Consider the following 27,515-nt stretch of genomic DNA (forward strand, 5'->3'; position numbering starts at 1 on the left):
GCAGGCAGTGGCAAGCCGACCCCGCGGCCCCCACGCCCCCCACGCCCCCCACGCCCCCCACGGCCCCAACCCCCGCTCGCGGCCTTCCAGCCTGCCCTCGGCCCCTCGGCCTCGGCCTGCCTCGGCCTGCCTCGGCCCTCCCTGGCGGGGCTGCTCGGGCCGCTCCGCTAGCTCCGCTAGCTCGGAGCCGCTGCCGCCATCCACGCCTGCGCGGTCCGTCCCGTCCGCCCCTCCGCCCGCCCTGCCGCCCGCCTGCTTGCCCGACTGCCTGCCTGCCACGGGGTTCGGGATCGATTTTTCGCGTTCGCTCCGTGGCCGCCATCTTCGCCATCGCGCAGCCCAACGCAGGCAAGGCAGGCCAGCGCGCCGAGGCTCCGTTAGCTTTACTCGCTCCGCCGGCCGAGCAGGCAACCCGTGGTGCCCGTCGCGTTCCGTGAACAGAAACCAGAAAGTGTGCAGTGCAATGTCGCAGTGAGGTGCTTTGGATTTGGATTGCCCACCTCACCAGGGCAGCCCCAGGGCAGCTCAGCCCCTGTGGACTCAGGTGAGTGGGTGTTGCGGGGCGCAGGGCCGTGGCCCAGGCCGAGGCCCAGGCCGAGGCCCAGGCCGAGGCCAGCCAGGCCCTTCATGGCCGTGCTCGGGGCAAGCTCTGGGCATGATTCTAGGTCCTCTCATTCCTACCGCCCTTCGCAGGGACAGCCCGTGCTGTGTGGGTCACGACTGTCTCATTGATCATCGGAGCCCTTTGGTTAGAAACCCTTTCCCTCCAGAACCCGTGCCTCGGAGTGCGCGGAGTGCCCGCGAGCCTCGCTGCACCTTCGTCCTGGAGTGGTGCGTGTGCATGTCGAGACGGGGTGTCGGACAGCGCGGTCGAGAGGGTTATGTATCCGTGACCTTCCAATCAGCCCGCCCCGCGCCCGCCCGCGCTGCCCCAACCCCCGCCGTGCCCTACGCGGCGAAGCGCGAAGCCTCCACGAAGCCGTCGCACCACCGCGTGCCCCGCAGCCAGGGCGATGGGGCCAGGGTCCTCGCGCCCCTCGGCAAAGCTCCACTCAAACACTTACGGGCTCCTCGTCAGCCTTTTCAGCCCTCGTCAGCATGGCGCCCTCAGCCACCCCCACCAGCCCCCACCCTACAGGCCCACAGCCAGACTAGCCCCCTGAAGTCCAGCCCCAACTGGAGCAGCAGCACCAATGAGCTTCGTCGATAGTTTGGCTCTAGCCACTGTTATCAACAGCTCGGTCCTTCGACCCCCGCCACACAGTACCGAACGGGTATACAGATCAGCCTCTCCCAAACGGGCAGCACAACGTGACACGTTTGACGTTTGGTTCTCGCGCCCGCTTGGCGGCCTGCAGCGCCAGCTGCGACTGGCGGGAGGGCAGGGCTGGGCAGGACGGCACTGGGTTCCGGACAGCGACAACAAGGCTCCCTGCCAGGCCGAGCAGCCACTTTTGCAGCCGTTGTCAAACTTTGGCTGGGAAGCCAAGGGGCGGCCGAGGCCTGCAGCGAGTCCCGACCGTCGAGCGCTAGTTATGGGGCGTGCCACGTGGGTACGCCCCGTGGAACGCCCCGCGGTACGCCCCGTGGAACGCCCCGCGGTACGCCCCGTGGAACGCCCCGCGGTACGCCCCGCCGTACGCAGCGTCTGGAGACGAGCTCCTCGCTGCGCGCGCATAACCTCACTCGGTGTTTGTCCCACTTTGGGCCCTTGGGCCCTCGGGCGCTTGGGCCCCACGTGGGGCGGTGGGGCAGGGCGCGGCAGGGCGCGGCAGAGCGGCGCGGCGAGGCCTAACCGTTGGAACGCCTCGCCACGCCACTGTCGCGGAAATGCAGCCCATCCCAAGGAATCGATCGTGGAGCAGATCCGACCTCGCCACGCTGCGCCCTGTGGCTGCGCCACGCCACGCCTGACCAACCGACTGGTGTCGGGTCTGGCGTGGTCTGGTCGCCGTCGTCGCCGTCGCGAGAGAGGCACCGACGCACAGTGGGCCAGAAGCCGGTGGAGGCGGCCAAAACTCTAGACGCGTTTTGAGCTCCAGAGTCGCTGAACAGGCCTCGAACCGAACGTGTGACCCCACCAATGGATTCCTCGTTCTGAGAGCAATCCATTGGTGGGGTCACACGTTCGGTTCGAGTCCCATTTAGCGACTCTGGAGCTAAAAACGCGTCTAGAGTTTTGGCCGCCTCCACCGGTCTCTGGCCCACTGTGCGACGCCGCCGTCTGTGTGCATGTTGTTTGGACTTGACGCCCCCCTTCCCCCTCACACAGACGCACGTACCGCGGCCCGCCCCTCCCCCTTTCCCCTCGGTTCCCTTTTTCAATCAAGAAGGCCCCCGAGGCACGCACCCGAAATCCGCATGCAAGGGGGCCTGGCCCTTGGCCCGTCCAGTAGGCCGGTCCCACGAGACAGTTTTCCGGCGACGCTGCGTAGCGGGCGTAGCGCCGTGCAGACAGGCACTCCGCACGCACGCGCGCCCGACGGGCCGGCCTGCCACATTACCATTGCCATTGGAGGCCAGACCACACCGCGTCGGGCGGCGCGCCGTGGAGGTGGGCAGCCCATCGTGCGGGCACTGCCGGGCAGCTTGCGGGCAGCGCGCCCCCGCGGCCGCTCTCGTGTTCGTCTCTCTGTCACACTCGCTGAACGCCCCGTGGGGGCGAGGGTGTGAGAGAGACGGCGTGCTGAATGGGCTGGCCGACAAAAGGACCACGTCGAGGGACCCCGGGACTCCCCCACGCGGCGCCCTTCCGTCTGGGAAGTGACGTCACCGGGACAGCCGCGCTGCCTAGCGCTGCCGCCACTGGGGACACACTGGGGACGCTGCAGTGTCGCTGCAGCATATAACGGGCCGGGAAGAAAACACAGGTCTCTCTCGCACCCCCACGGAACGCCCCAAGAGTGCGAGAGAGACCGAGTGACGAAGGCTTAAGGCGAATGCCAGCAGTGTTCCTTGTTGCTCCGCGTCACTCTTTGTTTTAAACTTGGAAAGCACGACTTCGCTGGCGACGGCTACACTGTACGCCGACCAACTTTGTGGCCGCGGTGTGAATAATTGAGTGTGGAGGCAGGCAGGCAAAGTGTGTGTCTAGCAGGGTGGATACTGCCTGCCCTTCGCACCGCATGGCCACGTTGCCACGTTCTTTGTCTTGGTGGCCGTTCTGCCGTCTTTTCGAAGGTCAAGTCGAAAGTGCCAAGTCAGAACTATAGTCAACCAACGTCTCCCAAACGAGCGATGGTATGCGTAATACTGGACGACTTACTTCTTGTTTAAATTTGTCAACACAATTTGTAACGCACGCCGTCTGCGAGACATGGAAGCAGAGCGGTCGTCAGAATCGTGAAATTGGTGAGAACAGGAATGGGCGAGTCGCTTATAGACGGCCCCCAATACGTACCCCCGGGCGTTGGCAGCGCCAGAGAGAATGAGGACGAAGCACGACTGCGGGGCGGGCCTGGGGAGGGCCCGTTGACAGAGCAATCCCCCGCGGTGGCGCGGTGGCAGGACAGGACCATCTGTATAAAGTGTAATAAGGGCAGGATTCGATTCCATTCATGGCTTGTCAAGTCAAACCAGTCGAACCGGCGTGGCCGCGAGGGCAGAGCATGGCTGGGGCGGTGGCGCGCTCAATCGAAGGGCGACTCGCCGGAAACTTGGGCAGTGTTTGGGATTACAAGAAAAAAGGGCAACTTCCTCTTTTTTAGAAAAAGTTTGTATGCGGAATTTTGCAGCCTAAAAGTTCAGAAGCTCAAAGGTTCCTCGAACTCGCTCGAACTAGCTCAAAATGAACACCCGAACCGTTAAAAATATCATTCCACCTTACACAATATTTACCGAATCGATCTAGGATGTAGGTCCTGCAGACGAAATGGGAGTTGTTATTATGAGCAGGGTGGATGAAACTCCGCACCCGCTCCGGGGAGCCGCGACGCCGCGAGGTATCGCAAGGTATGGTATCGCGCGCGGGGCGTGGCGGGGCGTGGCGCAGCGAGGCTGGAAATAATCCCTCCTGGAAATAATGCACGCCGTCGCGGCGGCTCTGGGGCTATTCCCGGACAAGCCGTCAGCACCGGGCTATAGCCTAGCCAGTCACCCGACGACACCCCGTCTCTCTCGCACTCCGACGAGCCGCCCCGGGAGTGCGAGAGAGACAGAGCGACGAGTCGGCGACGAGAGCACCGTGCGAGCGAGCCTGCAAGGTGTGTGTCCGAGTGGCGGTGGCAGGGCAGAAGGGCCCTGACCCCCGCCAACAACAAGCACCCCGACAAGCGGCAGGCCGACGGGGCACTACTGCGTCTCTCTCGCACTCATGGCGCGAGGGAGACAGCGGCGTCGCGTGCCGCGGCCGCTTGACACGACATGCCGAACCCTCCGAGTTGAGCGAGTTGGACCCCTCCGCGGCCCCGCCGCGTCTCCCCGCCGCGGAGTCTGTTTGCTTGCTCTCGCTTTCCATATTGGCTGTGGCCCCGCCGCCCCGCCGGGACGCCCGGGAGGTAGGCCATGGTATGGTGAGCCTGCGAGCCACGCGTGGCGAGGGCGGCTTGTAAGCCGGGGCTCTGGCGAGCCGCTCACTTGCCCCCACTCGAGGGGGTAACGACTTCGGGAATCCGGCTGACAGCAAATTGGTAATCCGTAATCCGGATAACCCGAATTTTTGAGGTAATCCGGGGTAATCCGGGAAAATTTTGAGGTAATCCGGGGTAATCCAGGAATTTTTTTGTTGTAATCCGGAGGTAATTTGGGGGTAATCCGGGGTAATCCGAGGTAATCCTTAATCCGGCTGACACGAAATTTACCAGTCGTTACCCCCTCGCCCCACTCCACCCCTCACGCTTGCGCGAGAGTCGCTTTCGTCGCTCTGCCTCTCTCGCACTCATGGGGGGTTCCGTAGGAGTGCGAGAGAGGCAGAGTGACGAAGCAGCGGTCGGAATCAGTCGGCTGGTTCGCCCCTCCACATTGTCACATGTGCCGCGCGGGGCGGCGCGGGGCGGCGCGGCCAGTGCCATTCATTAGAAGTCGCAGCCAGCCCCGCGGCCCCACGCTGCTGGCCGGCGCGGCGCGGCGCGGCCCGGGGGCACGGGGCCTTGCGGGACCCCTCCCGAGTCGGCTTTGAATCGATAGCCAAGGGGCTGTGGACTGTGGCTGTGGGCGCAGACCCGGCGGCTTGCTCGGCGCGGCTGAGCCCGGCCCGGCTTTGCCTCCGCTTGGCTCCGCTTGCCTCCGCTTGGCTCAACCCCTCTCGCCGCTACGCTTCGCCGCTTCGCCGCTTCGCTCTTGGCCCCGCTGCCCGCCATGGATTGCAGGCTCATTCCGAGACGGCTTTCGTGCTCTGTCTCTCTGGCACTCATCCGGGCGCGCCGAAGGGGTGCGAGAGAAACATCGACGAAACGACTCTTTTGGAATCGCACTCAACTTCGCCCGCCAAAGTTGGTCAATTTCGCTCCCCTTCCAAACGAGATTATTTCTTTTTGGCCCGTCCCGTTTATTTTTTGTAAAAAAATGACGGAGGGACGGGCATATAGTATGATCCTTGCTGTGCGTCCGTTCGTTCGTTCGTTCGTCCGTCCGTCCGAGGACTTCCCGTGGTCCGATCTTGACCAAATTTGGTATGCAGCCTCCTTGGGTGACCTTAAGAACCGCCCGGTGGCAGCAAATCCGATCCGAGCCCCGGGGGCGCTGCTGCAGGTGCACCATGGTCTACATGGGGTCGAGGAGGATCTCGGCAACGGATGCAGCTAAGAGGGCATGTAGGGGTATTTTTGGAATCGGGGCGACGAGAGAAAACCAATGGTACCAGTTTCGAGTGAATCGGAGAAGTTCGGACCCGGGTTCAAATCCCAGCGGGGTATTTTTGGAACATTCTTTTTATTCGAGTTTTTGCATTGTTTCTGATGTTTTTGAGGTTGCTGATGACGAAAACGACATTTATTTAAACCCCAGACTCAGGTTTAATTCCCGTAAGGGTAAAACATAGGCAAAATTCGTACGTTTCTTAATGTAACACGGGACGGGCCAAAGTTGCCGATGTATATCGCTACTTTTCCTGTTATTAAAAGAGACTTTTCATATACTCGAGCATTTATTAACAATAGTGTGCCGTCTCGGCTAGACTCCGGGTCGCGCCGAAAACGTCCACCGATCCACGTCATAAGCAATCTCATCTGTTTGGACGACATTGTTGTTTACTGCGCCACCCCTATCTATATACGGGGACCAAGACTGCACTCAAATAAATACATCCTTGTTCTTGGCAGATCCAACAAAACCAGCTGAGACTAAGTGTTTGTTTTTCTGCGTGTTGGGGAGCGCTGCAGGGGGTGGTGCCTCAGCCGGCCAATCTTGCGGCTGAGCTTCGGGCAGGGCCAGGGCTTGCCTGCCTGCCTGCCTTGTCCGTCGCCGAGGCTACTCCAACTTCTTTCTCTTTCTCTTTCTCTTTCTCTTTCTCTTTCTCTTTCTCTTTCTCTTTCTCTTTCTCTTTCTCTTTCTCTTTCTCTTCTCTTCTCTTTCTCTTTCTCTTTCTCTTTCTCTGTCTCTTTCTCTTTCTCTTTCTCTTTCTCTTTCTCTTTTTTCTCTTTCTCTTTCTCTTTCTCTTTCTCTTTCTCTTTCTCTTTTTAGGCACGAAGTAGCCTTATAGTATACCCAGGATTCAGCCGGCCCGAGATTCAATTTGTGTGGCCCTTTATGCATTTCGGAAATTTTCTATACGATTTTAATGAGACTTTGCAGACTTGTAGAACTTTGAACGCTGATTCTCATGCTGAAATCTGGTTTAAAAGTTAACGGCCAATTTTGAGAAATTTGCTGTCAAAATCGCCGTTTCCATGGCAAAACTCGACTCGTCAAAGGAAAAAAAAGGGAGTGGGGGGAGTCCGAGCCGGGGCGGACCAATAGCCGAGCTTCTTTTTGGGTCTGTACAGCTTACTCCAAAAGCTGAAAATAGCACGTTCGAAATGAAAATTTTCTTTGACTGCAGGAAGACAAGATGCAACAATAGAATTGGTGTCGGATCGAACGCAGTTTTTCGGGTAGAACCATCCAATAATACTTCTTGATTGGAGTGTTTTGGACATGCGCAGTAGGTTTGCAACCTGTTTAACAGTTTAACCAACTGTAGCATTTGAAATCTGTATTAATTTTGCTCTCTTACTTGATTTTCTTTGTTTCCTGCTTATGAAAATTCATATAAACAAATTTTCAACTTTTATGTGATGACTTTCTAAAAAAATATTAACAGAAAAATAGCAAAACAAAAGTTCTTTTTTTCTGACATAAAGTTTCTCAAATATTACTTTTTTTTCTGTCAATAAAACAATTTTTTTGTTGTTGTGATTCAGTTAGCACTAGGACCACTTCGCTCCACCTCGCGACTTGCAGTGCTCATGTTCCTCGAACAAGACTCACCCGCGTTTCGAAACCATCCCTCCGAGTTTATGAAGTTTGTCAAACCAACCGTCGTGGTGTTGATACGTTGTTTGGGAGAACTATTACACAGAATTGAAGAAAACATGACTAGAGAACCATAGCCTTTTGAAACAAGCCAAACAATTCAACGTCAGCAACAATGGAGGGGCAGTTTTAATGCGCGACTGCTGGTGCTTTCAGCTTCGCGATTTTCGCAAGGGCGCAGACGCCGAGAAACTAGTTGCCAACCCGTGAAAATTAATTTACTGACTTCTTTCTGCTAAGAACATTTTAATAATGATGGACTTTAAAGATGTTCCATTGTCGGAACACTGCGGAATACATTAGCATTGGAATTTTTTGAATTTACCAGCATTTTTATTTCTATTTATTGTCAAGTTTAAATTTCGACGGGTGGCACATCGACCACATTGGTACCACTGCCATTGGTAGTCCCCTGAGCCACAACTTCACAACACCACTTCTTTTCTTTCTCCACACTCTTACACAATAATCAAATAACTTCGTGACTCCTAGGATTTCTTGAAATCGTATTTTTTCTCTTTCTCTTTCTCTTTCTCTTTCTCTTTCTCTTTCTCTTTCTCTTTCTCTTTCTCTTTCTCTTTCTCTTTCTCTTTCTCTTTCTCTCTCTCTCTCGCACTCAAGGGGCCACAAGGCGCATCCCGCATGGCCGTAAGAGACAGACAGACCCACGGGACGTCCCGCTCAGCTTGCAGCTGGCGTGTCTGCGCGTGGAGTCCGAGTCCGAGCTGCACAGTGCCGACAGTGCCTCAGTTCCACCACGCAGTTGACTCTGCGAGAGCTCGCCCGGCTCGCCAAAGCGCCCCGGGGAGATGCCCCCTCCATCCCGTGGCTGCGTGGCGAGGCTTGGCGTCGTGGGCGTTGCGTTACAGTGCGGGGGCGGACCGGGGACCAGGGACCTCCCAGGTGTGGGCGATACCGGGCGAGGACGAGTACCGACCCTAGCTTATCTCAGCGTGACGCCCAGAGGCTCTACGGTGGTGCTTTCCGTCTCTCTCGCACTCATGGGGACTGTTTGGAAGGAGCTTGCTGGCTGGGATTTGAAAGGGGGACGCACTTGCTGGCGATGTGGGCCTGTCGGCCTGTCTGCCCCCGATGCCGTGGCGACGCGGCGCTGCTGACGCAGATGGCGTCGGGGCGGCCTGTTCGGGCCTGCTGCGGGGCGGCCGGGGCGGCCGGGGCCAAGGGGTACTTGAGCCGCCATATTGCGTCTTCGGCGTGTCGCTGGGTGGCTGGTCCCTGGGGTGGGGTTCAAAGGAAAATACGGGTCGTCGTGGCGGGAGCCGCGGGAGTTGCCTCCTCAGCTGAAATGATCGACAACTGGCGCCCCCACCAAAAGTGACATTTCATCGACGTTGGGGCGTTCGTCGGCCACCTGGACGCCCCGGCGCCCGCGCTCCTGGTCCATCCGCGCTAGGCCACAACAGCCGGAACACTCGTGCTCTTCCCGCCGGACCACATCCGCCGCACCGTTTCGGGATTTCGGGACGGCCCCTCTTAAATTTTAAACTAATTCGTGTTGGTCTCGTTGGCGGCCGTGGGCGGCCCGCCCGGCTGCCTGCGTCTGCGAGCAGAATCTAATGAAGAGCGAACGCCTCTTGTCGTCGGGGGGAGCCGTTCGTGCCGGCCCTGCGCAAGGCCCTGCAGGACTCCTGTCTCTCTCGCACCTGCACGGCACGCCCCGTGAGTGCGAGAGAGACAGAGTGGAATCAACCCGCCAGCCCCTCCTCCGCCCACCGGACCACCGCTGAACCGCTGCCGTTGAAAAGGACGCCCACACTTTTTGCTCCACGGTGGCGGCGTGGCGGCGTGATGGGCACTTACGGCAGCGCCTCGCCGGCCGTCGGTAGGAAGGAGACCATGCAAGAGCATGCCAGGCCGGGAGGGCCAGTAGACTCATTCCGAGAGTCGTTTTCGTCGCTCTGTCTCTCTCGCACCCAAGGGGCCGTGGTATGGGTGCGAGAGAGACAGAGCGACGAAAACGACTCTCGGGATCAGTCTGCCGGCGAGCCTGGTGGGCCTGGCCTCTGGCCTTTTCCGGTGGCGCGGAAGCCGGCCCTTTAATGGGGCACCCACTTGACGCGTAATGGACGATTCGGGACGATTCGTTACCGAGCCATTACTGTGCCCTTGTTTGCCCCGCGGGCACGGCGTCGGGTACGGCGTCGGCGGCAACACGTCGGGCACCACGTCGGGCACCCCGTCGGGCACCCCGTCGGGCACCACGTCGGGCACCTCGTCGGGCACCCCGTCGGGCACCTCGTCGGGCACCTCGTCGGGCACTTCGTCGGGCACCTCGTCGGGCACCCCGTCGGGCACCCCGTCGGGCACCCCGTCGGGCACCACGTCGGGCACCACGTCGGGCACCACGTCGGGCACCTCGTCGGGCACCCCGTCGGGCACCTCGTTTGGGCTCCCCGTTGGTGTACACCGCTTCGGCACCCCTTGGGGCTCGGCGGGGCTCGGCGGGGCCCAGCACGTCGGTAGCGCGGGTCACTGGAACGGCAAGTTGGTTACTAAGGCGACGCTGCGACCTTGGAGCAGGCAAAGCAGGCAAGGGCAGCCAATCAGGTGGCCACTTTCGTCTTTCATCGGCATGAATAAAGAACAGCCCACGTGGCGGCCTGGACAGTGCGCTGTCTCTCTCACACTCGCGGGGCGTTCCGCAGGGGTGCGAGAGAGACAGAGCGACTGTTCGAAATGCAGTCCAAGGCCGCGCCGTCAGCGCATCCATTACCTGATGCTGTGTCCGGCCATCCCTGCCCCTTTGAGCACGCCACTGCCTGGCCATGCGGCCGCCGCGCTGGCCTTCGGGATCGATACGAGAGACAGAGAGAGAAAAAGGCAAAGAGAGACGGAGATTATGCCCGCCGTCCTCCGAGAGCGGACCGGGAACCCTGGGGGACTCCCCCACCCCTCTTGCCCTTTGCCCCGGTCGGGTCCATCATGCACATGGGCAATTAGTAACGGGACGGTGACGACCCTTTCACAACCCTCGTTTTTCTGCTGTTTCTGTTTTTATTTTACGTTTTTGGAGCACACCAATAAGTTTCAGTTTCACGAATCACTACTCGCGCCACTACGCCCGAGGTTATTGCTGGGGGCAAGGCGCCATAACTTCGGTTATGACTCGGTGCTGAGGCAGCGAAAGAGTGAACGCCCGAAAAAGGGGCAACAAGGTGAATCCCAACCCAGCACGCAGAGAAATAACTCCCTATCCGAAGAAACTATGGCAAAATGGCAACACGCATCGGTCAATAATGGGGCCGATTGTCGTGGGAAGTGGGCCGGGTAGGGGGCCGTGGGGTTGCTGAGCGCAAAAAAGAGAGAGCAAAGACAAAATCGATCAGTCGGCGGTTGAATGGCACTTTCCGAAAAGCCGCAAACCGCCGATGAATCTGCATGCTAATTTATAGCATCAGTAAAACCATTCCGTTTCGCTGATGGCTCCGAGGGGGTAACCACTCGCGTAATACCCTGTACACAAAAACCGTGTATTACGCGTAATACACGTGATCGTAATACCATTTTTGGGTCAAATGTGCCAAATTTGGGCATTTTAGGGCCGTAATACACGTGTAATACACCCGCAATACAGCGTAATACCGAGTAGTCTGTACACGATTTCTTGAAGTGTTTACGCCCTCGGATGGCTCCCCCACTGTTTAAAAATGAAATGGGAAAATCCCGACCTTCTTCGGAAATTTCCGGAGGCTTCGTGTTTCACAAGTTTTTCGTACCACACCTGCTGGAAACTCGTTTAAATTAGAAACATGAGAGGGTTTCGGAATTTTTCAAACATTCCCCCCCCCCAACAATTTATCCGGTAATTTCCAATATTTTTTTACCAGAGCGCGTTAGAACCGAATTTCTGGCGTTAGCCAACTTCCTCTCCGCGCTCCACGTCGGTCTGATTGGTGGGCCGCCCTGGCGCAGCCTGGGGCAGCATGCCGCCAGTGCTTGAACGCTTTGATCTCGTTATCCGCGCCGAAGAGGATCACTCCGTGGAGTGCCAAGGCGCCGAGGCGAAGGCAGGCGTCGTGTTTTGGCCGTCTTGGCGTCGAGGCGGCGCGGCGCTGCCCGACTGGCGCGCTGGCTCGGCGGCTGAGCTGGGGCGAGTTGAAGGAGTGGAGCGCCCGACGGCCGCGCGACGCCACCCGCCGTACGGCGCTGCGCGGCGGCGACGCTGGCGGCCTACCTCGCAGGCGCTCCGAGACGTGCTGGGAATGCGTGCCGCCGCCGCCGTGCCGCCCCAGAAAGTGGCTGGGTCGTTGGCGAGCCCGGACCCCGCACTTCCCCTAAGCGCCTTGAATTTCCTCAAACCCCCTGCAGCCGTTTCCAGGGCCGAGGAGGGGTTCTCGAAGCCACGTGGCCCTGGAGCCCTGGAGCCTTTGGGGCCTTGTAACTTTTTGGGTTCTTTCATCGCTTGGGGGCTCCGGGACTCCTGCAGCCCGCCTTCCCGGTCCATTCGCGGTGAACCCCCCGGGGTTCCGGTTGCGAGGCCTCGCTGAACCCCCTGGAGCCCGGAGCCCCCTGGGGCCCCCTGGAGCCCCCTGGAGCCCCCTGGAGCCCCCGCCAAGCCACCGCCAAGCCACCGCCACGCCACCGCCACGCCACGGCACCGCGTGCACGTCGGGAAGTAAACGAATCTAGAGAAGGCACGGGAGAAGAGCGACTGAGGCCCCGCGACGCGACGTCGCCAGACAACTTGAGAAAACAACTTCCTGAGCATGTTAAAGTGCCCTCCACCGAAATGACGCCCTTTTTCGCCCTCGTCGCGAAGCATCGCCGACTCGGGTCGGGCGGGCCAGACGGGCCGGGCAACAGGGAGGGGATTGTTGATCCGGGATGTTGGCCGGGATGGCTGCCTAATTGGATTAGCCCCGTCGCCCTGCCTGGCCCTGCTCGAGAGAGTGGCCGCCCGTACAACCAATTGCAGGGTCGGTGGCGCACCATGCCCGCCATGGCGGGGCCAGACAGACTGCCGCACCACGTCCGCGACACCCTAGTGGGCCCGACCCGAGGCCCGGGCCGTCGCCGTCGCTTTCGGCTTGCCCGGATGGCGGTAATGAAATGACGGGCCTTGATTGCCGCGTGGGACTCGGTGGCTCCAGACGCTCCAGACCTTGACTGGCACGCGGCCCGTTTTGACAGTCTCCTTTTATCATAGCGCCTGCCCTCCCTGCCATCCGGCCGCCTGCCCGCCCGCTCGGGCCCGGGCCGCCTCCACCAGCAAGGGCCGCGGGGGCGTGGCGCGGGGCGTGGGGCCGAGCGGCGAGGGGTAGAGGACGCGGTCGATGGCAGTGCTGCCCCGCAGGGCCCGCAGGGGGCTGGTGGTGGGGGCAGTTCGGGGGTGGCCCGGGGGAGGGGGACGGGCCAGGGCATCGGGCTGGAAGCGGTGTGGCGCGGGACAGCGGCAAAAGCCAGCCTTTGACCTGACCTCGTCAAACTGATTGTGTTGCAGGACCGCGGGCCCTGAGGGCAGGGCAGCATGGCGCCGCCGTTGGACCCCGTCGGGGTCCTGGTGCGCCACGTGCGTGACCTGGTGCGCCTGAAGCGCGCCCAGAAGGCGGAGGACGACGACGATGACGCCGTCGAGTCCACCGTGGCCACCGCCAAGGAGACCACGAAAGAGGCCGCCAAGTCGGTCGCCAAGCAGGTGAAGGAGGCCCTGTCCACGGTCGCAACGGCAGGTAAGTGGGAAGGGGTCGACACCTGTTCGAGTGAACGGGCGTTTGCGGCGTAGTGTCGCGTCTGCCCTGTCGCGCCGAGCCTCACGCTTCCTCGCTGTTGCAGCTGCGGGAGAGGGCCGAGGCACGACGGCCGGAGACGATGAGACCACGTCGTCGCCCACCAAAGGCGAGGTCGAGAAGGCCACCGTGATGGTGGACAAACTCGCCGAAGAAATGGGCATCCCCACCTGGGGTCTAGTAGCCATAGGTATTGGTGAGTGTCGCCTCTTCTGTATCGACGTCAACTAACGCAACCGAGAAACAGTGTCTGAGTGTCCTCTCGTTGCAGCTGTGCTGGTTGTTCTCGGAATATGCGGCTGCTGCATAAGACGCTGCTTCCGGAAGAGAAGGTCCAAAGACGGCAAGAAGGGCATGAAGGGCGGCGTGGACCTGAAGAGCGTGCAGTTACTAGGATCGGCCTACAAAGAGAGGGTGGGTGTACAGAGTGCGGATGGCCTCATACTGCGCTGCCCTAGATTGCTCTGAGCCTTCTAGGAACTGCCAGTGTTTGCCCGCCACCTCGCAACCCCATTGACTTTGCATCGTGCGACTGAGACATATTCCAGCGCGACACATTATACATTATTGCGCAGTTGATCATTGCATCGCTAGCTGCGTGCACGGCGCAGAGCCACGATATAATGTTCCCCTTGTGGCGGAAAACGCTACTAGCTTGTTTTTTGTTCTTCTTCGGTAGGCCACCTTTTGTGCACAATTAATGTCTAGAAAACACACATATTTTTTGCGCACATGTACCGATTTAAGTTCGTACCGTAACCCCTTGGAAACAAAACAAAATTGAGGCTGCATTTTAAATTAATCCTTAAGGCATGGATTCTAAAAATACGCGATAAAAGGCGACTCTTTTAATTTTAGTAGAAATTGGCGTCCATGCATGGATGCAGTTAGAATGCATAAAGGTTGAAGCTAAACATCCCCTTTCACTTTTACTCTCACAGTAGTACGATACGCATGCATTATTGTTAGCTCTGAAACATAGAGTAATTTGAACGACGACCCAATGAAAAGGATACCACTACAATCAGTTCTCACAGCAATAATGAAAAGAATTGATACGATGAATTCAGACATTGTGGCATTGTCTAACAAATAAGTCGAGAGGTATCCGTGGGTGCATGCGAGTGCGCCTGGGCGGTGCCCACACCACAATGGTTTTAAATCGTTGGAGCCTTCTTCACGGCAGGTGCAGCCTGATATGGAGGAGCTGACGGAGAACGCCGAGGAGGGTGGCGACGAGGCGGAAAGCAAGCACAGCGAAGTCAAACTCGGCAAGCTCCAGTTCAAGGTAAATAAACAAAAAAAAAAAAGGCCTCCAGGGCGCTGCAGTGATGTAGATTTTGTGATGGATCAACCCACACTCCCAAATCCTGTTTTTAGTTTTAAAAAAATGACAAAGAACACATTTGTTTTTTTTCCAACACAGTAACAAAAAAATACAAGAGACAAAAGTTTGATGTTAACAAGATTTTTCTTCGTTACAGCTGGAGTATGATTTCAATTCCAACAGTTTGTCGGTAACTGTAATACAAGCGGAGGAACTTCCTGCCCTAGATATGGGTGGTACTTCCGACCCCTACGTCAAGGTGTACCTCCTTCCGGACAAGAAAAAGAAGTTTGAGACCAAGGTCCACCGCAAAACGTTAAACCCCGTGTTTAACGAAACATTCGTGTTCAAGGTAAGGTCTTAAACCATGAGGCTCTTGAAAAGGAAGGGAAGCATTCTGTTAACTCGTATTGCATGGAATTCAAGTTTGAGACAATTAATTTATGTCACACGGCGTCTTGATGGTTCCTTATTTTGGATTAAAATAAACTATTTCCCTCCTTGCAGCAAGTTCCGTATGCAGATGCCATGAACAAGACCTTGGTGTTTGCTATCTTTGATTTTGATCGCTTCTCAAAACACGACCAGATTGGTGAAGTGAAGGTGCCTCTGTGCCAAGTGGATCTTGCACAGACTATCGAGGAGTGGAGAGAGTTGCAAGGAGTTGAGGGCGAGGGAGGTCAGGTAAGCAGGTGTATTTTGGGATCAGCACACTACTTTCCTGGTAAAAGGACCCACGTCCTCTCTGTGTTGGTTCCTAATTCACGTTTCACAGAAAGGATCCAAGGACAAAAAGGCACTGTCTCGTCGCAACAAATAATTTGGTTAAAATTATTTTTTGTGGCTTTATTTGATGTTGGGGGTTGGTGATATATTGATTTCTATTACGTATATAGCCTTTATCAGAGCAGAAATTAGACATTTTATAACGACATTGGTCATGGGCCACTTTTCAGCTCGGGGTCTATTTTTTCTCCTATCAACCTATTTTCTTTTATGTAACATCCTCCAAAATTGTCTTTTCAAACAAACGCCAGTAATAATTACTATGTCGCCCTTTGGAAAGTTAGAAGAGTCCTATAAGTCTAGTTAGAAAGTTGAAATAAGTAATTTTAACCACGTGTCTCCACTAGGAAAGTCCCTATAACACATTATGCCGTACTTGTTGGTATGGTTTTAGCAAATTATCTAAGTATTGTCATAAAATACCTAGGTAGTGATATTTTCCTTCTCCAGGTTGCTCTCTTACAGTAATTCTTTTCCATTATACATTAAATAAGTGATATAGTTGAGATCAAAGGGACATTGTTGAGTACATCGTAGGAAAAATATTATTAAGTGAGTCACATTAATACTCTTCATGGTTCTGGACTTACTGTATTAGTTTCCATTCTACGTAGGTCTAGTCTGTGTTCCTATTTTAAACATCATTGATATGATGCTATCAAAACTCCTACTTCTGAAAACTAGATTCCCATTATTTGTATCCATATCAACACAATTACATTGACCTGAGCTACATACAGTACGCAACCGTGACACCCAGTTCAAACATAATTGGCACTCCAGGTGAAAGTTCTTGTAATTACAATTTGTACACATGGTTCATGTTTTCAAGGTTGGCACGACAGTGCCCTTCTGGCAGGTTAGTAACGAGTACACATTCCGAGTTCTGTTTCTTATCTTCGCTCGTGATTCATGAAGTAGATTGGTTTTTTCCACTAGCAGGGTTGCCGTGATCACTTTTCGCCTAGAAATCACTTCGTTCACATTCGCTCAATTTTTTGTGCGACATGCCATTCATTTTCCACATATATCCGTTTTTTGTTCAAACTTTGGTGAGTCTTGTTTTTCACTCAGTATTTAGGACTTCCAGAAATTGGCACTAGGTAAGTGACCATTTACAACTTTGCCCACAAATACTGCTAGTATTTTTCATACTTTCTCATGTAACTAAGGAGCAAGATGGCTGTTAGTATTTTCTCCTGATTTTTTAGTTAAAACAAGATTATACTTATTAGTTGAGTGCCGGCCCACAATACTTGTACGTGCAAAAAAAAACATTCAGCTGACCTTTTACACGGAGGTTTGCTCACTTATCACAAGGACGATAAGATTTGCTTCTACAAATACAAAATTTCGTTTGAATTCTAACAATGTGCACCTTTCAAAAATGCTGCATTTTTATTAATCCCGCAAAACATGTGTCAACGATTCCCAAATTGGCGAGTTTATGCTACTGCAAATCGTTTGTAATAACAACGTTATGCAGCCCCTTTTGGAGCCTGAATGGTGCTTTCCGATTTACTATTGAAATTGGAAGGTTTTAAAACTTTAAAGCAATGGTTTTATGCAATGCCATTCAAATTATCAATTGCATAATTTTCAAATATTATTTTGCTGGAATTCAAACGACACACATGCATTAGATAGAATACATTGCTAGACCCCCGACAATAGACGCCATGCTCACTGAAAGTCAAAAAGAATGTGGCTCACACGAATGTGCTTTTCTTGCTGGGAAAGACGACGGACGGTTGCTTAAAATACGCTGTTTCGTGTAAAAATCTTCTTGAAACATCAAATGCTTTTGCAACACCATTTTTGACGGACTTTTCATAGCATAACTTTGGGCTTTCGTTTATTAGAACAAGATTCACGGCTCACAAATAAAAAATGTCCGTCATTGACATTCTAACATGAATCACCAGCGTTACCAGCTCCTCACGTTTACATTGGATACTATTTAAATGTGCATGATGAGAATGACAGTAAGATGAGTCTCTTAAAATTTGTTACGTTGAAGTATTTTATTTTTGCATGACAAGCCACACAGTTTTCATGGAAATGTGTACAGCATGCTCCAGAAAGTACTGCAATCATTAGGTTGAACATGATGCAGGTAAATGAAAACGGTCTCCAATTGGCAGGGGTGTGGCACAAAGTAGCTGTCTAATAAGGGGAAACTCAAGACAAGAGCAAGTCGCATGTTTTGAACCCTCCGCACGTGCTTGCCGAGGGACTATGGTGTACATATTTGCTTTGTTTCTTGTTCTTAGAAAAACAACAATAAATAGAATTTCTTTCCTAAATGCAAAGCACACATGGCAAGCTAGGATAATTCGGCAACGCATGAGCAGAGCATGACGCTACAGTCATGCGTTGCAAACACTGAATGTGAGATTCAGACACTTCCATCACAGTAAGAGGTATTTTATGTACAGCTTATTTTACTATTCCACTGTTTCTAACCATAGGGCAGAGGTGGTTGCGTACCCTTTCGTCACCGCATTTGACCTCTGGGGCAGGTTGTACACAAAGCTTAAGAGTTCTTTCCACAACCTTGTTTTTGTTTTAAATTCTAAAAGTAAATTGGTTTGTCGTAATCAAATAATGGTAACAAATTTTAAGGCCCACTCAACACATAATGTTTCTATGACACGGCACTCATTTTCCATTTTAATGGTTGTGTTTTACAATATTTATGTGGTAAGAGTCAAATTAGTGGCGGACACTAAAATAATATTAGCTGAATTTTATGTCGTTTTTTACACATTTAGCTTTGAATATTGTATCTTTTGTGTTCTACTTGTTGCATTTGACGGTTTTCTGTCTCAACAAATGATGCCTGGAATTCTTTTTGAAGTAAGATCGGAAAAATATGTAATATAATGTGTTAAGTTATGACTGGGTATAGTTTGGATAAGTGAAAACTAATGTTGTGAGCAGTTTATTTATGTTGTTTCTCCTTTTCTCTCTGTTTCTCTTGCCGATTTACCTCTGCTCTGCTTTTGGCCTATGTAAAATGGTTGTGCTCCGACTCAATGCATGCTGCTTCATACAAATATACACGTAAGTACTGGTTTCATACGGCGTGTGTCCGTCTTACACATGTGTGTCCGAAAAGAGCGATTTCATTGCAACATTCGACAGTTTGGAATACACGTGGCAATTCCTATTTATGCATTCTTATTGATTCGAATGACAGCCCCGATTATTTGTCGTAAACCTGTCGCGTCGTTACTTTTATGAAACCTCTCTTTTCTATTGACTTGATGTTGTTTTTGTCCGTGCGTGTTGTATATTTACCAAATGTAAATAAATGTATATTTATGCTTTTGTGGCATGTGCTGCCTGCTGTAGTTCTAGATCGGCTCCTTGACTAGAGGCTGTGCATGAATTAGATGCATGGCATGCTCCTCATTCCTATTGGATTGGCTCAACGAGAATAAAATTATTAAGATGAAAATTGGATTCGAAAAATATACTAACGTGAAGAGAATTGCACATTCTTTGAGCCATTCCTTTTATTCGTGAATGTCCTTGTATATGCACTGGTCTTTTCCGCAGCGATTGGCCGTCTCCATCGGCTGCACTTCTTCCGCTTCAGTGAACATCATGGAACGTCTTGTCAAGTTGTATCCGTCCTTTTGATTTGGCTTCTGCATTGTACTACAGACCTCAACACTATACAGTGGAGGAAGTTCCGAAGAAACATTAACATCAACAGAAATAAATAAGATTGGGAACACGAACACTTACGAACAAGGTGCCTTGGCACGGGATCAAACTTGTGATTCCAGAGCCTATGCCCTCGATTGCTCCACGCATGTGCAAGCGCGGGAGCAACTTTATCTTGTCTTTAGTGATAAAGTACTTTTGATGCGTTAAGTTTTGATCTTTGCATAATGAGTTATACTTTATCTGACTTTCCGGTCCATAAACGTTAAAACTCCAGTAAATATCTGTTAAAAATTTAAATTTCTCTGGCTTGTGTGCTTAGCTAGGGCGTCTATTTCTTAAATTGCAGTAATTTACTGTCGAGCTGGGGACACTCTTAACTCACACTTCGGAACTATTGCTGTTACCTCTTTTGTGGCATGTCCGTTGTTTATTGTCACCGTCTCTGTCTCTGCCTGTCTGTGCCACTCAGTGTTGTGTATTTGTTGCAGTGTTTTGACAAGCCCGCTGTCCTTAAGTATATCTGTCTGTGTCCATGTTGTATATATGTCGTTATCACTCATCACATAATACTCTGTTCATTATCATAATCGTGCGAATATTGTACACAGAATCCATATTACGTTGTTTGGTTTCCATCCACCATCAAAAACTTGCAATTTTTAACAAAAGATTTTGGGCTTTTTATTTAAAGCGTTAAATGAATGCTTCCATTAAGACTTTCCTATTCACCATTTTTACTGCCATTTACAATAAGCCCTCTTCATGTAAGTCTTAACTTTACGAAGAGTCAAGTTAATTTGAATGAAATTATGACTCAAAATGATTGGTGGTAAACCTAACGCTGTCAAAAAAGGAAGCGCACACGGTAGTCAATGATGCCCGTGAGTGTTGTAGTAAGTGTGTGCTTTCTATTTTGGTGGGTAATCATCGCCTCTTATAAAATCTGTCTCACAATAACAGACATAAAGCACTCTACATACAGGACACGTCGCGACACTTGTGAGTATGCCTTCTGTCAGTCTACCTGCCATAAATATAGATCCAACAAATAAAAATCCCATGTTTTGTTTTAAAATGACATTTGAAAACAATTAAGAGAAGATTAAAGCCGTAACGAGAATACAAATGCAAAAGTTACTCTGCTAAAAGAAACAAACATTTAAACTATACGCAAATATATTGACTTTATACAGACAAAACTAACACTAGCCATAGCAGTGTATTTCGTAGCTTAAGCGGCATATTATTGAATCTTTATTTTGTTTGTATTTTTAATTAGTAAAAGCCATGAGTGGTTTTGTTTGACCTTTGTTTGACCTGGGTGTTGTGGTGTGCATACTTGCGTATCAGTAGAAAATGGAGTGACCCCCAGTATCCCTGCCTTATAGTGGTGTTGTGCTGTCTAACATAACGACCAGACCAACACAAGCGATCCCTATCACTAACTTTGGCCCTTAATATATATGAAAGCTATTGTTGTGTATTTTCGGTGTTATAGAAACAATATTTAGAATATAGCAACCCAAGTAAAACGTGTGTCTTAGATAATGACCAAGCAGTATCTAGGAATTGTGTGCTTCACACACCTTCGTGATCACCCTATCCCGATGAGTTTGAAACCTAGTTACCTGCAGTAGAACTTGGTGATGTAGCATGTTAGTAACAACTAAGTGACCGTCCATGTGTACCTAAAAATGCTACTCGTAACGTTTTGATTAGAAAAGCCGAAGCGCGTTTTGTGTTAGAATCCCAAATCCTGTAGACTATATGTCTTCACTCCGCCCCCGCCGCGGTCGCCGCCTGCGCCGCTTATGAGAAAACCAGGCGAGCACAGCCACGGCACAGATGCATGCTACGCCATGACCAAAGTTTTCATTTGCGCGGCGGTTTGTCGTATTTTTAGGGGTGCTTTTCCTTTCCCGCTTAAAAATGTATAAATTGTATATCGCTTCGGACGGCCTAATCCTCCCGGTCGGGTTTTCTTGGTTCCACCGTCTCGTGAAATGCCGCCTGGCCGCGCCGAAAGTAGCTTTGTGTCTAGCCTGTCGTAGCGCTGGTTGTGTGCGTAGCAAGCGGTCACTTAGCGTACTAACATGCTGGCAAAGGGCGTTTGCAAGACACACGGTCCTCAAGGATTTTATTCCGAATGTGTACAGCCATATCTTCTTTCTATCGGGCAAACCACTGTGCTCATTTCTTTCCTGCCTCTAGGCTGCATAGCACAGAATGACAGTGAAATTTGTGACTGCCGATTTTCTTGGCTTTCAACTTGACATGTGGACGTGTCGTCTCAGTAAACTCCTTGTTCCCTCCGCCATTGAAAACCTTGTTACAAATAAGTTACCACAATTTAAGTGAGCCAGAGGTAGAAACCTTCGACACTTTTGTGGGATGACTAGGCGTAAATTAATAGCGAACTCACCTCCCTCATTTAAGTTTTCAGTTATGTGGTATCCAGAATCAGCAAAAAGCTAAAACGAAAAAAGTGTGAATTTGTATTCAATTTGGGCTTATTTTCCTATGAAGGAACTGCAAATAAACTTTTTGCTTATGATAAAGGTATCATCATGGCGGAGGTTTGAATAAAATTTTGAAATGAGATAGTGTACTGGGGCGCTTAAAGATGGAAACAATGGATTAGGACAGTAAAATGGATATGGGTTGCAAATAATTTATGTCTCAGATATTTGGGGTTCGTTTCAACACAGCTTTGTCAAAAATATACATGCATGATTCCACTTTTAAATGGGAAAAGTGTGTGAAACTGAGGGGGATTTTTAAATAAATATTCAAAGATTCCTGCTCTAAAGAATGACTTAAGGTTGCCTTGAATAACACTACGACCTGAAAATATGTTTAACACTGTTTTCTCTGCCCTGCTCTGGGATTCTGTAGGACAACAAGCTGGGAGACATCTGCTTCTCGCTTCGTTATGTTCCTACTGCTGGAAAACTTACCGTCGTCATTCTGGAAGCCAAAAACCTCAAGAAAATGGACGTCGGTGGTCTTTCGGGTACGGTTTTGGAAAACGTCACCAAGTCCGACGAGTAAGGGCAAATACTAACATAGGTACTTGTGTACTATGATGTTTGTGTTTCAGATCCCTACGTGAAAATCGCCCTCATGCAGAATGGAAAACGACTCAAAAAGAAGAAAACAAGTATTAAGAAGTGTACGCTCAATCCATACTACAATGAGTCGTTCACCTTTGAGGTTCCGTTTGAACAAATACAGGTTAGCAACCACCAGTTTTTTACCCCTATAAAAGAAACAGTTTACAGTACATCCCAGTGAAATCCAGATACACTCTACCTTCTAAGCACACTTTCTTTTACAGAACCCGGTAAGAAAACCTTTGTCACAATATGTCGATCCCATATCGATCCTTGAATGTCTCTTTTATGTCGATATCGATCGTTGATTCGACTCGGCAGTGACACGGAAATCAACATTTCCTTTTGTCGAAAATACACCGATTAGGTGTCGATTCGACCTTTTTTTCCTGAGAGTACTAAACGTACCAGTGTAACATTTCTGGCATGGAATAAGTAAAACTTGGCATAGAAAGTATCATCAAGCCATAAGGCACACACGCACTGCTGCGGGGATGGCGGTGGACTTTGGACCACTTAGAATCATTCAGACGAGCTGCCCGATTAGCGACACGAAAGTTGAAACACTCGAGCATGTTGGTAGATTTCGACGCAGGATGGATTTACCCTCTATGCATCGTTAGTAATCGCCAGAACGGTGCGTCACCTTGTTGCGCCACTGTCTCTAGGCGGGCAGCTCTAACAGCGCAAAGGTTTTCAATGTCACAGACGTCGAAACCCGTAGATTGCTTTGATCACGACAGGGTAGTGACATGTGGGACATCGTTTTGACATCCAGTCGACATTAGGCCTTTAATCGGGAACCGTAGCTCTTAGGCACACTTTGTTTCAACAGCTTTTCTTTTTTGCACGAGTAGTGTATTTTCAATTTACCCCCTGCTTTTCTATACAGAAGATTAATGCGGTTTGTTGGTATTTGCAGAAAGTTCAGCTGGTCGTGACTGTTGTTGACTACGATCGTATCGGTACTTCGGAACCCATCGGAAAGGCAGTCCTTGGGTACAACGCGTCAGGCACGGAGCTTCGCCACTGGACGGACATGCTGGCCTCTCCGCGCAGGCCGATCGCACAGTGGCACACGCTCAAGGACCCCGATGATGGCGACAAAAAGGATTAAAGCCCCTTTCATTCAGTGAGTAAACTTTATCAAATCGCATTAAATTAAAAAAATACTGAGTTTACTAGAATGAAGAAACCAGCTTTTATTTCTGAAGGAGAGCAAAGGACATTGTGCCCAGATGAGAAAAAACGGCATTTTTCTGCTGTTCATGAATATTGTTACAAGAATTTGCTGTTTTTCTATAGGTGGCTCACGGGACATGCAGCTATGCCAGCCGCCCCCCGACCACCCCTTCTTCCATTGGGTGTACATGAGCTTCATCTGACAGCACTGGTGCCGGTCCAGCCTCGCTTGGTGACTTCTGAAAATTTACTAGCCCCAACTATAATGACGTATCTACTGTACCAAATGTATCTTTGTGGCTTTGAAGAGGCGTGTTCTTCTCATTTGTTCCCCAAATTTTGCCGCCAGTTATTTTGAGTGTGTACTCATTTCCAGTGTTTAAGTGTTATAAATGAATTTCGTCGTATATACTTTACCATAATCAGTATTGTATTCGATAGCTCTGGAGAGAGGTATCGGGCCAACACCGGTCCAGGACAGGATTTGAGGGACTAAGAGCTAGTTTGAAGGATTAAGTTTGGTAACGATCTTGAGGCCGGCTGGAGTTAGAATGTGCACGAGAAGCCTTAAAGTACCATATACTAATGTGTTATTGTAAAAAAGATAAATATGAAAGGGCTGAATTCATTTTGGCTCTAAGGTTTTCATGATCCTTCCATTATTCCGCCTACTGGATGAATGATAATTTTATGTTCTGTTCACGCTTGAAAAAGAAAAACTGTGTTTCACTAAAATAAAACGCTTTTTAGAAGCAAGGGTACGTACAATCATAAAAGTCATTCATTCTGTGGACAAAACAGAGCCAAGTTGCATTCAGCCCAAAATTTGACGCACTAAAGCAAATCTATAACATTGTTTAATTTTGTTGTTGAAGTTAAAGATATGTATATTCAAAAATTAAAAAAGAGCTCCTCTTGTCATATAATTCATATCATATTTTAAAGAAATATTGTGATTTCTTATTGAGGAGGCACCACGATCACTAAATAGAGTAGATAAAGGTAATAGAACATCAACGAATGCTATTTTTAAGAAATGCTTGACAATATAGTTAAGGGCAGTCTGTGCTACCCGATTAGCTGTTGACTGTCTGATTGTATTTACCATAACAATGTTCACTTGTTTCATTCTCGTCAAAATAACCCATACTATTTGTGATGGCCACGTAATGTAGTCACGTTCTGTGTAAAATACTTCCAGTGAAACTGCCCACTCAACTCGTGTATCTCGTTCAAGCATGTTTTGGCCAGGTTCGCTTGTTGGATGCGACTATAATAGACAATAGTTTAGATGTTAGAAGACGTTAACGGCTCTGGAGACCGAGTGAGAGGGGTGTGATTGTGTGTGAAAGAGCGAGAGCGTACCTTGACAGTTTTTCTTCAGAAAATGTTCTGTCATGAATTAAAATTCTTCCTCGTTACCATTATCAAGAGGTTACCGTCGCCAAATCGAGCGCCGATAACTTGAATTGTAAATAGCTTTATGTACTGATGGGCACTCAATAGACTGCTTTTGATCTAACAGCGGCACGAACACATACCACATTCTCGTACTTGGCATGTTTGGGCCTAAGCCCAGAGGTGCTTTATATGGGATCTAAATTACCTTGACATTTAGTGTACTAATAGCGCAAATGTTAATGTTTACTGTACTTGAAGGCCAAAAAATTGATTTTAAAAATGTATAAAAAAATATAAAATACAGAATCTGATCTAATGCAGGGTGTTTTCAAAATCCCTTGCAGATTTTTAATGAGAGTGTAAAGGAACTTACTGTATACATAAATGGATAAAAGAGTTGCTTTGGGGAAAGTTGTGACTCGCGGTGCGCCTTTGTCACGTTATGCCACGAGACTGTCTGTAGCCTCGTCCTAGCACACAGGCATCGCTTATCGATACGTTCATGGTAATATATTTTTCGTGGAATCGTGTCAGATCCTTAGATTATTGTTCTCAAGTACATTATGATAAACTATAGCCCCAATCCCATAATTTCCTCTTTGTAATTAATATTTAATGTCTGTGTAGAGTCCAATTTAAGAGGAGTTAGTTGCACTCTTGATATGTAAGTAAGCAACTGCCGTCTCAACCGTTTATTGTAAAAAATAATTGAAAGTCGTTGTCGCTTTGAGTTTGCGCAGTCACCTCCCCGAAGCCTTATTAAGTCAGAGGCTGGACCCGCGACGGATTAAGCAATTTACATTATTTCTGCAAAACACTTTTCATGCATAATATTTTGCTCACCTCGCCATTTTGGTAGCAAGCTCGGAAGTTCTGCCAACTTTTGCGTAATGTAATAATCCTTAAGGCCCGTTTAAACTATTCTGATTTAACTTCGTTTTTCTTGACTTCACTAGATATGCGGCAAAAAAGTTCGCTGTCTCAACGAACGAAGATAATGCGTGTGCAAGTAGCTGTAAATGACCCCTTTTGTTTATTCAGCCTTAAAGTATTTTTCCTTTACCCCTTTCAGATTACCTCAAAATTATATTGTATATACGTTAGATATGCATGAATTGTATAAAAACTTACGATGAACATATTAGAATAGCTATTTAAGTGGGTGACATATAGAGTGTGACGTTGTGTTTGTTGGTAATTCACAAAAAAGCATTAGAGAGTTCCGCATAATCCTATTGGTTTAAACTAATTTTTGTTATTTGGAGATCAATAATGTTATTCTTGAAGTAGATTTGTGATTGGAAATGTGAACACGTAACAGGAATAAACTGACTCCATACTTGTAGCACTGCGTTTAATTTTTCCCGAGACGTCTTCACAGTAAATGTCTTACGGTGAAAGGCTGCACCAACATAATATGGTAGAGATTTTCTCCATAATACCAACGAAATTCTTAAAAATCTCTATAAGGTACAGTGAATTCTTAATGGTATGTTACGAAGTCAGCTGCACCACCATAATATGGAACATTTTCACCATAATATGGAGAATCTTCACTGTACAACATTTAGAGTGTTGAGCAAGAATTAAATCCTGACGTGCGAAAAACTGAAACAGGCACTTTCTTGAAATGAAAAAGAATTAGCCAACAATCTGAGAGACAGACGCTTCCGCCGCGACTGCCTGACAAACGCGGCTGCTCGGGCTGTCTTGCCTGCACGTCGGTGAGACTCTGCGGCTCCGCTGCGCACACCCGGTCACTTTCCACTGATCTGACAACCGAGAGTCGTGTTTCGTGCACGTCGGTCCGCTCATGCGGTGCGTCCCTGTAAGATGCGGAGTCGTACGTAGCACGAAATGGCTCCCTTTGCGAACATCAGTCTGCCGGCCGCAGGACCCAGGTCGCGGGAGAGGCCGCCGCTGTTGGGCAGGTCACGGCGCTTGTCACGGCGGCACCCGTTTGCCGCAGTTGGCGTTGCACACACACAGTGTGCCACGCAGCGTGCCACACACGCGGACGACGACGCGGCGGAGATGACGAGGAGCTCGACCGTCTTCTCTGGCGCGTTTCCAGGCGTCTCGGCGCCTCGCTTGCAGGCTTGCAGGTAATGGGCGCGCGCGCCTCCAGGGATGCCGTCTACGCCTCGTTCTTCGCCTCGTTCTACGCCGTGGTGCACGTGACTGGAGTCAAGTACGCCGCGGCGGTGGGGCCGGGCAGGGCCGGCCAGGGCAGCCCTTTCATTGCGCGCGGTGTGAATGAGTCGAGCGGTTCCTTCCTTCGACACAGCCATAAACTTGGCGCAATGGAGGTTCGGCGCGCCAGCATGCCGGCCCGACTCCAAGGCCCGCTCCGGGCCCCAGGCGTGTCACCGAATGTGCAGTCTGCAGTCAGTGTGGGAGGCGCGTGGACCCGCAACGGCTGGCCGGTGACCCCGATCTCTTCCAAGATGCAGCGCCCGGCCCGGGGCCCGGCCCTCTCGGAGGACACACTCCTCACGCCCGCAGAGCCGCACGCCGAACTCTGTCTCTCTCGCACCCTAGCCGCTCGCCTCATGAGTGCGAGAGAGACAGAGCGACGAATCGGCCTGCAGCTCGGCCTACAGTGCAGGTGCGGCCCTGCGCTGCACTCGAAGTTAGTCCGCCGCGGCTGTACCATGGCTATGCCAACACGGCAAGATTAATACGCCGCAGCCGTGCAGCCAGCCAACACACACACTGCAGGAAACTGGTCCTACAATGGCGGCACGCCGCGGCACGCTCCCAGAGCAGCAGCAAGCAGCATAGCGAGCTCCCTTCCTTCAAACTCGCCGCACGACGACGGTTTGAATTATC

The 27,515-nt window shown here is 50.8% G+C and overlaps 1 protein-coding gene across 7 annotated transcripts; it reads left to right on the forward strand.

The window, feature by feature from the left end:
• Nucleotides 1-315: 315 nt before the first annotated feature.
• Nucleotides 316-26,028, forward strand: LOC117645738 (synaptotagmin 1). 7 transcript variants are annotated; one of them, XM_034386103.1, is made up of 12 exons: nucleotides 316-544; nucleotides 12,911-13,139; nucleotides 13,243-13,392; nucleotides 13,468-13,610; nucleotides 14,383-14,484; nucleotides 14,681-14,875; nucleotides 15,031-15,207; nucleotides 21,892-22,000; nucleotides 22,088-22,221; nucleotides 22,325-22,330; nucleotides 23,023-23,232; nucleotides 23,406-26,028. In XM_034386103.1, the coding sequence occupies exons 2-11, from the start codon at nucleotides 12,938-12,940 to the stop codon at nucleotides 23,215-23,217; spliced, it is 1,413 nt and encodes a 470-aa protein (XP_034241994.1). In that variant the 5' UTR covers nucleotides 316-544; nucleotides 12,911-12,937; the 3' UTR covers nucleotides 23,218-23,232; nucleotides 23,406-26,028. The 7 variants fall into 7 exon arrangements, with proteins under 7 accessions (XP_034241994.1, XP_034241990.1, XP_034241991.1 ...); XM_034386099.1 differs by having other exon boundaries at nucleotides 317-544; nucleotides 21,883-22,000; XM_034386100.1 differs by having other exon boundaries at nucleotides 317-544; nucleotides 14,389-14,484; nucleotides 21,883-22,000.
• The last annotated feature ends 1,487 nt before the right edge of the window (nucleotides 26,029-27,515 follow it).

The sequence above is a fragment of the Thrips palmi genome, unplaced genomic scaffold, assembly GCF_012932325.1.
Source record: "Thrips palmi isolate BJ-2018 unplaced genomic scaffold, TpBJ-2018v1 HiC_scaffold_19, whole genome shotgun sequence".
NCBI lineage: Eukaryota > Metazoa > Arthropoda > Insecta > Thysanoptera > Thripidae > Thrips > Thrips palmi.